The sequence below is a fragment of the Protopterus annectens genome, chromosome 2.part1 (assembly GCF_019279795.1).
Source record: "Protopterus annectens isolate FY-2018-M chromosome 2.part1, PAN1.0, whole genome shotgun sequence".
Classification (NCBI taxonomy): domain Eukaryota; kingdom Metazoa; phylum Chordata; order Ceratodontiformes; family Protopteridae; genus Protopterus; species Protopterus annectens.
The window spans coordinates 723,070,464-723,085,605 of NC_056729.1; the positions used below are offsets into that span (position 1 = coordinate 723,070,464).

A 15,142-nucleotide genomic window follows, 5' to 3' on the forward strand; every position below is an offset into this window, starting at 1 on the left:
AGCTGGAAAGACCACAAAAGTACCTCACCAAGAGGATTACTGGCCTCAAACATATGTCCCATGCAGCCCAACTGAAAAACCTCTGGCTGTACTCAGTGGCATATTGTTTACTCAGAGGTGATCTCTGCCTGACTTACAAAGCCATGTCCAACTCAGAATTGATGGACACGCTCCACCTAAAGAAATCCAAGTCACTGCGAGCTACGCACTCTAGTGAGCTAAACCTCGCCACAACAATAAATAGAACATGCTGGAGGGATAGATTCCTGTCACAGAGACTCCCCATGCTTTGGAAGAAAATTGCAAACTACATCAGGCAGAGCCCCTCACTAACACTCAAGAGAAACCTTGACGAGTGGATGGGTAACAGAAAATACAAAACTGGGATCACTTCATTGGCTCTGCTTGACAGAGGATCAGTTAATTAATCAATGGGGTGGCGAAAGCCGACACACTCTGGCTAGGCTTATAAATGCCCTCTGGCAGATAGCCTAGTACCTACCTCCCTGTGAACCTTGATGATTGGATGAGAGATAAGAAATTCACCCCGGGGATCACGTCAGTTTCCCTGCTAGACAGGGGTCCAGGGAAGTAAATACTGTGGGAAGAAATAGCCAGGGAATTTTTATGGCTAGGCTTGTATAGGCCCTAGGGCCAATAGCCTGGTACCAACCTATGAACAAAAAGAAATAGCCTTTGAATTTCAAGTAGAAATCATTTGCTTAGAAACCGCCAATCCTAAAGACCTAGGATGAAAGGAAACAACTGATCAGATTTTCTAACAGCTTTAGTTTTATCCAAATAAAATCTGAGCAGTCTGTGCATGTGTAATGTATGCAGCACCCTCTCACTGTCAGCTTGTGGAGAGGGGGATGAAGTAGGCAAATTAATAGAGCGATTAAGTGACAACTCATTAACCACCTTGGGCATAAAAGAAGGATTAGTACTCAAGGACACCCTCTCGTCATGGAATATCAAAAAAGGTGGATATGCCATAAGGGCTTGCAACTCAGACACCCGTCTGGCAGAAGTAAGAGCTAAGAAAACAACTGTCTTCCCAGAACAATGTTGCAAGGAAGCTGAAACAGCAGGTTCAAAAGGAGTCCAAGTCAATTTGTCGAAAATGAAATTAAGATCCCAGGGAGGAGAAACAGACTTCCTGAGAGGTCTAATATTAAAGAAGCCTTTAAGAAATTGCTTAAGCTCAAATCTAGAAGCCAGAGGAGGAGTTAAAGGCATACAAACAGAAAGAGCTGATAAGTGGGCCTTAGTAGAATAGGCCAAACCAGCATTGAGCAACTCACACACATAAGAGGGAACCAAAGGAACATCCGCAGTAAGTGGGTCCAGGTCATGAGAAAAACACCAAATAGAAAACTTTTCCATTTAGATTAAGTAGGATTTCCTCTAAATAGGTTTCCTGGCCTCCTACAGGACCTGCAGCACATCCTCAGAAAAGAAAAGGTGTCTATGAGGAATCAAAACCCTATCATCCACAGCGTCAGTTGTAGTGTGGACAGATGGGGATGGATGAGAGATCCCTTGCCTTGTGTGAGTAGATCCATCCTGTGAGGTAATTTGTGATGATTGCCCTTGGTTAGATGTAGAAGTAGAGGGAACCAGTGCTGTCACTGCCAAAAAGGAGGCACCAACAAGATTGTAAGAACACCCAGTTGAATCTTAAACAGGATTCTTGGAATGAGAGGTAAGGGAGGGAATGCATAAAGAAACATTTTCTTCCAAAAAAATTAGATGGTGTCCACCTTCTACACCAGGGGACCTGGGACTCTGGCACAAAACAAAGAAAATTGTCTATTCAGAGGGGAGGCAAAGAGATCCACTTGAGGAGTACCCCACTGGTGAACAATGTCCCAGAACAGATCCATCCATTTGTGGGACTGAGTGAAGGACCTGCTCAGAGTGTCTGCCACAATGTTCTGATCTGAAGGAATGTAAACTGCCTGAAGAGTCACTTGATACTTGACAGCCAGATCCCCTACCAGAAGTGCAAGCTGGCAAAGAAGGTAAGATTCCCCCGCCCCATTTGTTGATGTACCACATATCTGTGGTGTTGTCTGTGAATACCTTGAGAGGCCCCGGAGAGAAAAGAGGGTGAAAGGCCTGAAGAGCCAGCATAAACGCTCTCATCTCTTTGATGTTAATGTTCTCCCTCTGCTGATGAAGCGACCACACTCCCTGAACCTTCAGGGAGCCAAACGTTGCTCCCCATCCCACATCTGAAGAGTCTGTGAACAGATCCTGAGAGGGAAGAGGACGATGAAAAGGAAACCTTGGATTCAAAGACAGCTGCTGAATCCACAGTAAAAGACTGAGAAGAGGAACTGTAAAGTCTAGAGGATGTGCATGTTGAAGCCATACCAACTTCAGAAACCATTGGAACTTCCTCATGTGGAGTTTGACCATAAGGAGTATCAGAATGGTGCCATGAAACCTAGAGCTCTCAAACTCCCTGGCTGTAATGGAGGCCAGGGGAAGAAGAGTTTGAAAGTAAGAAATGAGAGTTAAGGCCTTTGGAGGAGTCAGGGATCCCAGCATTGGCACCATCTGAATCCTACAGCCAAGAAAGATCCTGAGAAGGAGTCAGGGAAGACTTTTTGAAGTTTGTGAACCCCAGGCTCTGAAGAAGAGAAATGATAAAATGATTTTACAAAAGGAATTCTGGAGAGGATGCCTGAATCAGCAGGTCGTCCAAGTAAGGAAAAATGTGGATCCCCTGAATCCTGCAAAAAGCAATCAAAAGAGCGAGGCATTTGGTGAACAACCTTGGGGCATTAGAAAGTCCCAAGGGAAAAGCACAAAACTGAAAAGTCCCCATTAAAGTAATTGGGAGAAATACCCCCCAAATCCATGCCTCACACAGTGTTATGAGTAGGAGAATCTTCTTTAATCTGGCATGGAAATTGGTTATAATTAGCCATTTAGCCACAGTTCTAACTTTGGCTATGACCCATTTATCTCCTTTATCAACAGCAATATCCACTTTGACTAATCCAGGATTTCACTGACCCAGAATAGCATCCGATGGGCACCTTCAGCCCAACATGCTGCTATGTACCCTTCAACGGTTTTATCCATCTGGATACTTGTAGTTTACAAAGCTTAGTCTTTTGGAAAAAAAAAAAACACTTGGCAATACCATTGTTTCAGTTTAAGCCACACATATTGACCTTTAACTCTAGAGTTTAAGCCCTTAACATTCCATGACAACAGGGTTTCATTAGAGCCCCACCTGGAAGCACATAGCATGCTAGATAATAGAAGGGACTAAAAGTTGTAAACACACCAAAGAGCTCTACATATAGTCACATTACCGATTTTAAGTAAGTACCAGGCTTGCTGCCTTGTGAACCATTTATTTTGATTCTGTCCAATTTCCCTTGTGAATGAATTAAACAAAAGTTATATATAACAGACAAAATAATAGTCACTGCAATATGTGACAAAAGTTCAACTTACATGCCAGTTAACACTGGGAGCAAATACACACACCTCTGTATAATTGCCAACTTAGACCCTGACTAGTCAGAAATGATCGCTGTAGTCAATCTTCCCACACTTGAAGAAAGCAGAGGGTGAATATTGAGTAGAATAGTCCCTACCAGTTGAGCCATAACATCAGTCTGTTGTTGTGTCTTTCGGCTTATCTTGGTTAGGGGTCGCCACAGCGGAACTCCGGTCCGCTAATGTTTGGTAGTGGATTTTTACATGCCGAGTTACCAGCCCTGATGCACAACTTCAATGAAGGCACACTCGTTCATGCATGCCTCCACACAGAAGACGCTCTGGCTGAGAATCGAACGGGACAACAACTTGCTGTGAGGCGACAACGCTACCACAGTACCACTACCGCGGGAGCCATAACATCAGTCTAGCCAAAGGAAATGTCAAAACATACCACTCAGTAGTACAGTATCAGCACATCCATGGTAGTATTCTAGAGCTGCTCACTTATCTACCATCCAGAATGTAAGGACTGGTTCATGAATACAAACGAGAAAATGTTGACAGACCTTAGGGGAAAGTTTATCAGTCATCCTGAGCATTACCCTATATCCTTTGGAAGCGCAAGGTTGCAAAACCATGGGTACATTGATGAACAGAATCGCCTCCCTAATGCAAAGTTAACAATGGAACAGAACAGTCCCCACACTGCACAGATTATCCAACCAATGAATGAGGCATCATTACATCATGAAACAATTCCATATAAACTACTGGCGCTAACTACTGCAAGTAGCAACTAGAGGGTCACATGTACTTGCTGGGTCATTACAAAACACCTCCTTACACTATAGTGAGCTTATCACACAAGCGAGGAACCATTAATGTATTCACAATACTACTGCTGTTCATTCCCCCAACTACAACCCATAATATGGCATACTCACAGAGTAACACACAAATAAGCACACTGGCTTGAAGATCCAATTCAGGTTTGCCCATTGCTGGTAGTGGCCACCTCAGCCATTTGTACCAAAGCTGCTCTGCACTGGGCTTGTTGTCAAAGTATTGCCTCTCTCTGGGAGTATTCTGGACCGAGTAAAAAGAAAATGAACCAAGTGCCAAAAAACACACAAACTCCAATAGAAGAGCACTTGAAGGAAATAAGGCTGCAGACTGTAGTTCGTTGAATTTATTAAGGCAACAAGTATCCTTAATAAATTCAACGAACTACAGTCTGCAGCCTTATTTCCTTCAAGTGCTCTTCTATTGGAGAATTCTGGACCAGCCATCACTATCTTTAAATCCTACTGTCCTTCCAAAAATTCCACTAACTGTGGGAATCTATTTTGTTGAAGTAGTGTAGGGGGATCTAGTATTGTGGGGAGGGGGACTTTGGCTAACATTTCCATACAAAGCAGGACCTCTGGCTTTCTTTTTTGCCTGGAGATTACCTTGCCACTTCAGGGGATTGTAATAGTTTTCTTTTGGTGTCCACTTCCAATATGACACACTGCATCGACTCTGAAGTATTGGAGCCTTGACAGATATTAGAGAGGTTTCAGCCTCATGCAGGAAGTTAAATGTCATTTTGAGGTCTTCGTCATGACTGCTAAAGCTGCTGGAAAGTGAGGTTGAACCTGATAGCCCCTGTCTTTGAATTATTTGAGGGCAGGAATGAAGGTCTTCCTTTTGTGAACAGTAACTTGGGGCAAAGAGCACTGTTGTGCCTCCCAGTTTACAATAAGGCCCCAGGTCCCCAGCTGCTCTCAGTATTTCTTCCAGTCCGTTTGCTCAAAGATGAAGTGTTGGGGCATGTTAATTGGGCCCCTTGTTTGAAAACAGTTCTCTCAATGACTGGGGGGGCTTGGTTTGTAATAGATTAGCAACCACAAGACTGATGAAAGCAATTTGGTCATTAACTTCCATGCCATCCACCAAGTCAGTAACTCTAAGTTTATTTGAGTAATTCTGGAGGTCATCTGTTCTTAAACACAAATTTCTCATACAATTCAGCCAAATCATCCATTTGGTGTTGATGGCGATTCAAGTGATCCTTCTGCTCAAAAATCTCCTTATGCTGCTGGTCCAATTTATGTATGGCTACCACTTCTGACTTGGATTCCTCACTGGTTGCCTTCAGGATCTTCATATCGTTTTGTACATCATGGATTAAAGTAGTTAGTGCAGCCAGAGAATTTTGAAATAGCATATGTGTCTCGCTATTTGACACCTTGGATTTCTGTTTGGCAGTCATGTCCCCCACTGCATTATCCATATGAAGACTGTTCTGAATGCATTTCAAACCACTAGTAATGTACCACTTTGCTGACCAGCTTTGTATATTCTGCATGGGGCTATGGTTTCTCACCCTACCAATATTGGGCACAGTTAAGAGCTGCATAGGTGATTTAATAACAAAAAACTACACTGGTCAAGCTGGAGCTATGACTTGGCTATTCCAGTTGTATGGATGGTCCCGATAGCACACCCATGCAGCCACTAGCTGTGCATATCTCTGATACCTTATTTTGAAGAAAATAAGATGCAATGGCCCCACCAGCATATTTCCACTTAATACACTCACATGCATATGCTGCCCCTTCTCCTTCTCTAAAGAACTGCGCCAGTGATTGCTTAAAAGGGTTATGTAATTGCTGTTTTCTTTCACACACTTTATTTATTTCCCATTATTTTTCCAAAGACTGTCACCTTCGTTGTACACTTCTGATCTTTTATTTTGATAGATGTGAATGAAGTGATGGCCACAGTAATATCTTTCAGCGTATGTACTGCCCCAACCAGCCATTGCAATAATTAACAGTGGTTGTGTAAGTCCCCTTTGCTTTTACTGCCACACCTAAGTGGTAACCACTTCTGGCATGCATTTTTGATGCATGATTGCAGAGAATGTGAAGGAAAAAATAAACATAGTTATGCATTTCAGCAGAGGTGCAAGAGCTGTCCATATGCTGACACAGACAAAGGCAGGTTTTCACATATCTTGGTATTTGCAAAGTACCCACAAATACCTTACACAAATCACAGTGGAAAGAGCAACTCTACAGGAAGGAATGACATGGATCACTAATGTGAGTGCTGTCTGTAGCACAAGTTTAAATAAATATTTTTTCTTGTAGTCATAATTAGATTTTATGGCACTTATTTTCTTTGCATCTAAATTAGATTGTAATTGTATTAGCTGACCAATTGTTTACACTTTATTGCTTTATTTCTTTATCCAGTCCTTCAGTGGCAAAACATAATTTTGCTTCATTAATTCCTTTAATTCCTTGTTTCTGAATGTGTCAGTGTAGACTGACATTTCTTGGCTATGTTTATCAGGGATCTGTATGTATGTGTGTATATGTATATATATGTATATATATATATATATATATATATATATATATATATATATATATATATATATATATATATATATATATAATATATATATATGTATGTATATGTAAATACATGAGTACTATTCGTATTACTAGGTGTTTGTGTTTGTCGATATAAACATTGATGTATTTCAGCTTGTTTCTTTAAGGCACATATGTACTGCTTCCAACCAGCCATAACAATGATTGTTTAATAGTGATTTATCTAACCGCCCTTTACTTTTACACACAGACTCCCACCCTCAAAGGTCTGAGTAACATAAAGCCTGTGTCAACTTGTATAATATGGTATACATGTTTCCTTGAATATTATCTGTATCAGATAGTACAATATTGATACATGTTCTGTTTCTTTGACAGTGTGGTGGCTGTTGGGCATTCAGTATAGTTGGAGGAATTGAAACCGTGTATGCACTTAAAGGGCATCCTCTTCTGGAACTCAGTGTGCAGCAGGTCATCGACTGTTCCCCTAGAGATTATGGCTGTAATGGTGGTTCTACTGTCAGTGCGTTGAGCTGGCTAAATGAGGTACTGTTTGCTATTTCACACCTTACTTCCTAGAAGTCCTTAACAGAAGCACATTGCTGCATTCTCATGTGAATCTGTACTTCATAGCTGTTTTAAATACTTGAATAAATGCACAGTCTATGTATACTTAGCATGTGAACAGTTTTGTATATTCTTACTGTAGTTCAAATTGCTTTCCCATGTTTTTTTCCCTTGAAAACTTGTGTGAGCTTAATCCTTTGTTTAGGAAAAAAAAATTATACCTTGTGTTCCAGTTACCAGTCTTTCCAGCTGTAGTGTATTACTGTTCCCCTTTCATACACTTTGTCCCTTTTTAATTATGCTGTGGAATATAATTTTCTGATCAATTTACTGTTTTGTGTGAATTTTATAAGCTACGTGCAGTTTGAGTGTCCTATCTGTCCCTTATTGTCTGCCAAATGACAGCAGTTTGTCACTTTGTATCTTATGTTGGTAGTTCTCCTCTGTAGCTGTCATTTTAAAGTGGCTTTTATTGCTATAAGGCTGTAACAGAGGTGTGTGTACTAGTGTAGTATTTGTTGTAGTTAACGTAAGATGCTTAGCAGGCTTGCAAAATGTGTTGTCTACTTCTACTTTTGGTAAGAATTATTATTTCTAGTAGGCTAGTTTGTAGTATTTTTTATTTATTTTATTTGTTTTGTATTTAATTTACTTATTTTGGTTTCCACTGTCACCCTTCCCCCAAATCCTGAAGTTCCTTTAAGTATCTTGTATATTTTTCCTTGCAGTTCAGTAGTACTTTACATCCTCAGACTAGTGTTCCCATTTTTCCGTTCCAGACTTCTAGTTGAATCTTACGGTGTTCATTATCCAAAAGTGATTTAGACCACACTCTCTTGCTTCTATTGGGGGGATAAAATGCAGATATGCTAAAAAAAAAAAATAATCACGGTTTGTATTTTTATGCTTTATAAAACATTATGATTTACATGAATTGTATGACTGCATCACTTGGCAAACACCAACAACAATGAACATTAATTTTGTGTATATAAAATATAAAATAATCGCCATTTGTATTTTTATGCTTTATAAAATCTTATGATTTACATAAATTGTTGTATGACTGCATCACTTGGCAAACACCAACAACAATGTGCATTAATCTTGCGTATATAAAATATACATGATATTTATTGGATATTAAGACAGCCAGTAAAATATGCCCGTGAATTGCCACAGTGACGCACATAGGACTAAATTCCAAATGGCATGCAGTGTAAGTGGTCACTTTTAAACTGAGAGCAAGTCTTTTGGAATTGGACCCCTTGTCCTTTTAATAAAGAAAATTTATCATCAGAATTAGTCACACAGTCAACAATATCCCTGGTGGCAGGAACAGTAAATGATCCTCTGGGCAATCGCCCTCTGAAAATTGAATGTAGCTAGACTAGACAATGTAGCTAAGGCAGATAGAATGGATATCACAATAAAAAAAACTTCCATATGAGCTAATTATTACAACTTAATAGTTTAAAGCACTTCCTGATATTAAGACATCATGAGAGTCTTTTAGAAATGTCTGCAAATATTTCCAAGTTGAAAGTGCATTATGACAGACCATAGTTTTTTTTTTTACTTTTAAGCCACTGTTTTAACATTTTTTTAAATTTTGTAACCCTTTATTGAGTTATCACTTGACATAGAAAACAAACCATGTTAGCATGTTCACAGATACAAACATTATACATCACGTACTTTGTTTTATACAATTGTCAATCCAACATAAATTGCTCAATTTCTGTCTTGCCTTAAACCGCACTCTGCCTCCAAAACTTTATTCTGCATCTACTGTTCCTACAATTTCCATTTTTTCTATGTAATTTCCATCTGCCATTTTCTAAAGGTCCTGCATCTAGTTCTTTTATCGCTGTTACAATATTCGCTACCTCAAATACAGATGGTTTAGACTTTGGTTTCCATTTTCTATTAATGTCTTTTTTAGCAGCCACCAGAATTAAACTTAATAAGGCCTTACTATTTCTAGGAAATTCGGATCCTGTACCCTAGTTCAAAAAAATAATTTCCCTAGTTAGTCATTTGCTCACCCAATATTCTTGACAGAGTACTCTGTACGGAATTTTTAGTGTTTTTTTTAACCTAACCTGGGATTGTATAGTATTTTGCTTTCTTGAGTTGCACTGTAGCATGTGGGTAACCCCAACAGTTACACCATTTACAGTCTTGTTTACTCTTAGTTAATAAAGCTACTAAATTGTCCAATACCTAGTTCCAAATTGGCTGAATGGAACTGCAGTACCAAAAAATTATACAGCACACATTTTTAGGTGATGACAGCTTATGCTTATCTGCTAATTTGTAGGGCTCCAGGTAGAACTTGTGCAGCAACATAAATTGTCATGTCTAAATTTTAGAGTAAGAGAAGCATTTGTAGGCATTATTGTAGATAGCCAGTCAGGATGGATATAAGTGTCATTCAAATGCATAGACCAGTTGTTGTGTCTTTCGGCTTATCCCAGTTAGGGGTTGCCACAGCGGAACTCCGGTCCGCTAATGTTTGGTAGTGGATTTTTACGTGCAGAGTTACCAGCCCTGACGCACAACCTTCAACGAAGGCACGCCCATTCGCGCATGGCTCCACACAGAAGATGCTCTAGCTGAGAATCGAACGGGACAACATCTTACTTGTGAGGCGATAACGCTACTGCAGCACAAGTACCAAATACCCAAGTAACTTTCATGACTGGTAGATCTGCGGATATGTCATTGCATGGAGGTCTACAGTTTTTAAGTCCTTGACTGTTATGCCAGCTGTACGAGAAGAAACTGTCAAACCTGACTTTTGAAAATATCAGTCAGTAGTTACGTCATGTAAAATATTCTGGGGGGGGGGGTTTGACAGATTCTCATTTTATGTAAAAGTAGTGGTCGTGGTCTGATCCATTGTGGACCCATTTCAGCCTCAACCCAAGAGTTATACCACAATAAGAAAAACATAGAATAGTACAGTAAAGTGAAAATTATAGTCTACCGATAGCTGTTGAGAATATGCTTGGGCAGTGTGTGTAAGGTAAAGCATACAGTTTGCTTAATGATTACATCAGACAAAATATAAGAAGGTGTAAAATGTATGCATAATAGAGTTGTCAGAATTGCAAGTAGAGTTTAAGCAGCTAGTTAATTTGTAAGAGGTTAAAGGTTAGGTGGCAGTAAATTACTTAAATGGGGATATGAGTCAAGTTAAAACCAAGGGCTGAGCTTCAGCTTACCCAAAGGTAGGAAAAAATTGCTGAGTTATTGATGAGTAATTGTCAAGCGTCTCACAATACCCTACTTCATTCAAGCGGCTCACAATACCCTACTTCATTCAGCCAAAAAGTAACCGTTTCTGTTTCCCCTTTAAACAGAATTTATTTTTCCATCATCAAAGATTACATTCACATTAAAAGCTCATTGCTTCTACAGTATGGGCTAGATGCTAATGTCCAATGTGTTTATATGCTATATATTGAACTACAGCACAGCTTATCAGAACACAGGATAATCTTTGTAAGGATCATTGCTGTAGGAAAACACTGCATGATTGTGTATTAGCCAAAGGTGGTTGATTGTCTTTAGGCCGCATCTTTTCATCCGATATCTTTTCATCAGATGGACATTCCTGGTGTGACATGGACATAGTCTTATTCACTGGCCAGTAGAGGGCAACTGAATTGTAACAGTAGTTATACTGTGCAACTTCATTATTTTTAATCCTCTGAAATGAGTAGTAACTTTTGTGTTCTAGTGTGGCTTACTTGCTTCCTACTGTGGCAGTGTGAGGCAGTGCCAACTTTACCAGAGAGTAGGGCAAGTGCATATGTAACGTATGCCAGCATAACTAGCTGGAGTTATGTAAATAATTGTATGTCATTTGAATATCACTGATTTGTACAGATGCTTGTGTTAAAAATATATTTGTAAAGTTGCTTGCGTTAAAAATGTAATCAACCTTGGGTTCTGTTGGACAGGAAATAAATCTACATGTATGTATACAGCAGAGATGCAATGTCTGAGCTGAGATCCTGCTGTTGTTGTCCTTAGGGGTGAACTTATTGCTACCCTGGAGTTCCAAAGAATGGCTGGTTAGTATCTACAGTAAGGATGAAAGGGTCACAATTGTTTTACGGTCTCCAGATGCTGGAATAAGAATTAGCAAAGTTCCAGGTGTGTATTGTGACACATCTGTGCCAGATCCTGACACAGGTTTGTAGTGTGTGGGGGGGGGGTAGTGTGGGAACCACAGAATCAGGTGGCCAGATGTGATGTCATTCTGTAGCCAGCACTGAAACTGTATTTAGATAGTAGTGAAAGATGTGACAGAGGCACGCAACATAGATATCAATACACTACAAAGAAATATGATTGCGTCACCAATCCTAACCTAATATTGCATGTTCTTGACTTAGATTCCAAGGTTTTTTAGAGGTGAATTTCTTGGCATCCAAGTCTGAAACACATAATAATTAGGCTTTGATAGTCCATCTGATCATAATTTTGTTTATTAGTCTCATTTTCAGAAAAATAAGTGGAATTCTTCTTTTCTTTTGAGACATTGTAATGATGTCTTTAAAAAAATTATAGACAAGTGGTCATTGCCATGATCAAACTTCAGTTCCTTTTCAGGGAAAAGTTTAGTTTCACTTTCACAGTTATAATTTCTATAGAAGAAATTAAATGCTTTGATTTAGATGTCTACATTTTAATTATTTGCATCTTCAGAAATATTCCTTGTGCTTTGCAAGAGATGCTGTAATGACATGTAATGCAGAGAATGTAGTATGTATTGCAAAGATGCATAACATATTTCAGGTTATATAGTCCCTTTACTTGGAGTGTTAGGCATTCCAGGAAAATTTACCTTTTGTGTGCTCTTCCAGTGCACCAGAAGGCAGTGCCATACACGCATGGGATAGATGTGGCTGGGTCTTAGTGGATAGGTTAACAAACCACCTGCTGCATTTTATACCAGATACCGGTTGACGATGCACCATAATCAAACTTAAGTGCAGCATTTTGCAATACTTTTTCTTGCCTGAATTTTGGCGGCATAATTCAGGGCAAAAAATTCTTACTAGATAAATATGTTGGAATAATGGGTGACTGTATTGTCTGGCATATGGATATTACACTTCAAAAGGCTGGAAAAGAATAGGATGTTAAGTTGTCAATCTCGCCTCCATTCTTGCTGAATGGGTTCGACTCGGCACTTGCTAAGCTCGAGAATCACTTTTACCAGCTCGAGGCAGCCCTATATCCCATGATGCAAGGCGGTGATTACCCAGATCTCGTTTGCCGCTTCGCTCATGAGGTCACCTTTTTTTACCAGCTCCTGGTAAGTGAATTTCATTACTCTTTTTCAAGAGATTTAGCTATCCCAGTTTCTAAATTTTTTTCCCTTTCATAGTTAGTTAGTTCCCCGATTCACTTAGACCCTATTCCCATTAGTTTTCTCGATCCCTTATCATATTTTCTGTTAGTCAGGCCTTAGGCCTTACCCTCCCAACAATTTCCTGTCAGGATTTTTGTTAGGTGTGTCTGTGTTTTTTTGTTTTAGTTAGTGTATTTGAGGACAGAGTGTGTGTGTTGTGTCCAAACTCAGTCATGTCTAAAGACACTAGGGTCTCAGGTTTTAAGAAGTGTGACTCGTGCTGTCAGAAGATGTCTCTGACAGACGGTCACACTGTGCTATTTGTCATTCTTTCAGCCAGAGAGTCCTGCAGGAACGTAGAAACAAACTAATCCTAAGGGGTCTTCTCAAGCCTGAGAGCTCCCCGGCTAAGGTCGGCTCCGGGAAGCCCTCTAAGCCATCCAAGACCCAGACTTCGGTGTCCAAGTCTGTGGCCTTGGTTCCGACTCCACCAGAGTCGACATCGGCTCCGTCCGGAGCCGATCCTTCCTTCTTGGAAAGTTTAGTACCAGCGCCGATCGGTCGGCTCCGGCTCCGGCTGGAGCCGATACCCTAGCTTCAAAGCATGTGTCGGCTCCGGCTGGAGCCGACACATCTCTATCCCAGCTCGGAGCCGACAAGCTGTTGGCTCCAACTGGAACCGAAGGTTCGTCGGCTCCGATGGCTCCGTCGAGGAAGAGATCTAGATCTCCTTCGCTGGAGTCTATCCACTCAGCTCCGGCCTCCCCCTTACTTTCGGAGCGGAGCCATCGGAGCCGATCCTCAAGGTCTTCCAGACTCTCAGACCATGACTTGGAGAGAGTGGTGAATAGACTACTAAAATCACAGGTACTGGCCCAGATGCTCCATAGCCCGTCTCCGCAGACGACCGCTATTCCACACCCTCCTGAAATTCCTCCTTCGACTCTCCTACAGAGCTCGGAGCCGGAAACTATTGGTACCATGACTGTTGCTGCTTTGGAGCCGATACCACCCCTTTCGGCTCCGTCGTCTTCGACTCCTATCTCCTCCTTGAGACCGTCCTTGGAGGGATCCGGTCGTCGGGCTTCCCTGGTCGGTTCCGAGGGGGCGAGTGGCATCGGACCCTTGTCCGACCCCGATGTCCTTCAAGGATGCATCTGCAGTCCTTACAAATGGGTTGTCCTGTTGTCAAGCAGCCCTTCGGTCGGCCGGATTCCAAAGTCTGAGTCTGGCCTCGGCTGATGTCGCACTTCACCCGACGTCATAGCTGCAGTTATTCGGGTATAAAGGTATCAGCCGACGCCATCTTCCTCAGTCTTTCTTGCCGCGTGGCACCCGAATCAGAAGCTGTTCGCAAGTGCCGGGCGGTCAGAACCAGAGATTACTACTACCGAAGACTTCTAAAAAGCTAAGTACCCCGTTGGGGACTCTTTCTTGCCTCAGCCGATGTCAGAAAAAGTGAATAACTGTTTAACTTGTGGGAAACAAATACCTCATAAAGATTTCCACTCTTACTGCTTACCTTGTTTAGGCCCAGACCACGACGTAGCAGCTTGTCTAGCCTGTGCTTCTTTCAACCGACGAACGCTTAGACGTCGGTTGGAATTTGCTGAGGAGTTTTTCGGCTCCGCTTTTGCTTACATTATGCCGTCGGATGCTCCGACTATGCAAATATCTAAAAAACGCAAGGAAAAGGACCGACACTCGCGGTTTCGGCCGAAACCGCGGTTAAGCCAACCGCGAGTGTCTCGGTTTCAGCTGAAACAGAGTCCACGGTTCTTCCTTCGGCCGAAAGCTTACCTCCTACCGAGGCCTCATCCAGCATGGTTGAATCTGCTACTGAAATCCCACCCGCTCTTGCAGGTTCTCAGGATTTATCTGATACTATCCCTTTGGATATTTCTACCCCTGCACGTGGAGCTGCTAGGCCACCTGCATCCATGTCGATTAAGGCCTTTGCCAATCTACCAAAACTGTGCCTGCTAAGACCCCCTCTCACAGGCCTAGCTCTAGTTCACAAATGCTTAGTCTAGCAGAGGATCTCATTTCTTTGATCCGGGGATCCCAACCACACCCAGACAGGGCCTCTCACCCACCTCCAGAGAAGAGGCCTAGAGTAGAGCCCCCTGAGCCAGTTTCTTCAGATGACTCCTCTGATGAATCAGATAATTCAAACCCTCCAGAGGGCCCTTTTTCTCCTTATGAAGACTCTGATGCTGAAGAGTCCATTCCTTCTGCCTCTCCACCTGAGGAATTTTCTTTTGGGGAAACCTTGCATGCTATGAGGGAACAATTTCAATGGCAGGGCCAGGATTTTTCAGACTCTAGGAAAAGGCTTAGAACCTTTTTGCAT

The 15,142-nt window shown here is 41.5% G+C and overlaps 1 protein-coding gene across 3 annotated transcripts in view; it reads left to right on the plus strand.

Annotated features, from left to right (window-relative positions):
- The window catches only part of CTSO (cathepsin O), a 466,290-nt gene that overhangs the window by 198,658 nt on the left and 252,490 nt on the right, over positions 1–15,142 (plus strand). For all 3 annotated transcript variants that reach the window (XM_044062445.1, XM_044062444.1, XM_044062446.1), the window contains one exon: positions 7,230–7,397. In XM_044062445.1, coding sequence (XP_043918380.1) covers positions 7,230–7,397 — 168 coding nt within the window. The remainder of the gene's footprint in view (positions 1–7,229; positions 7,398–15,142) is intronic.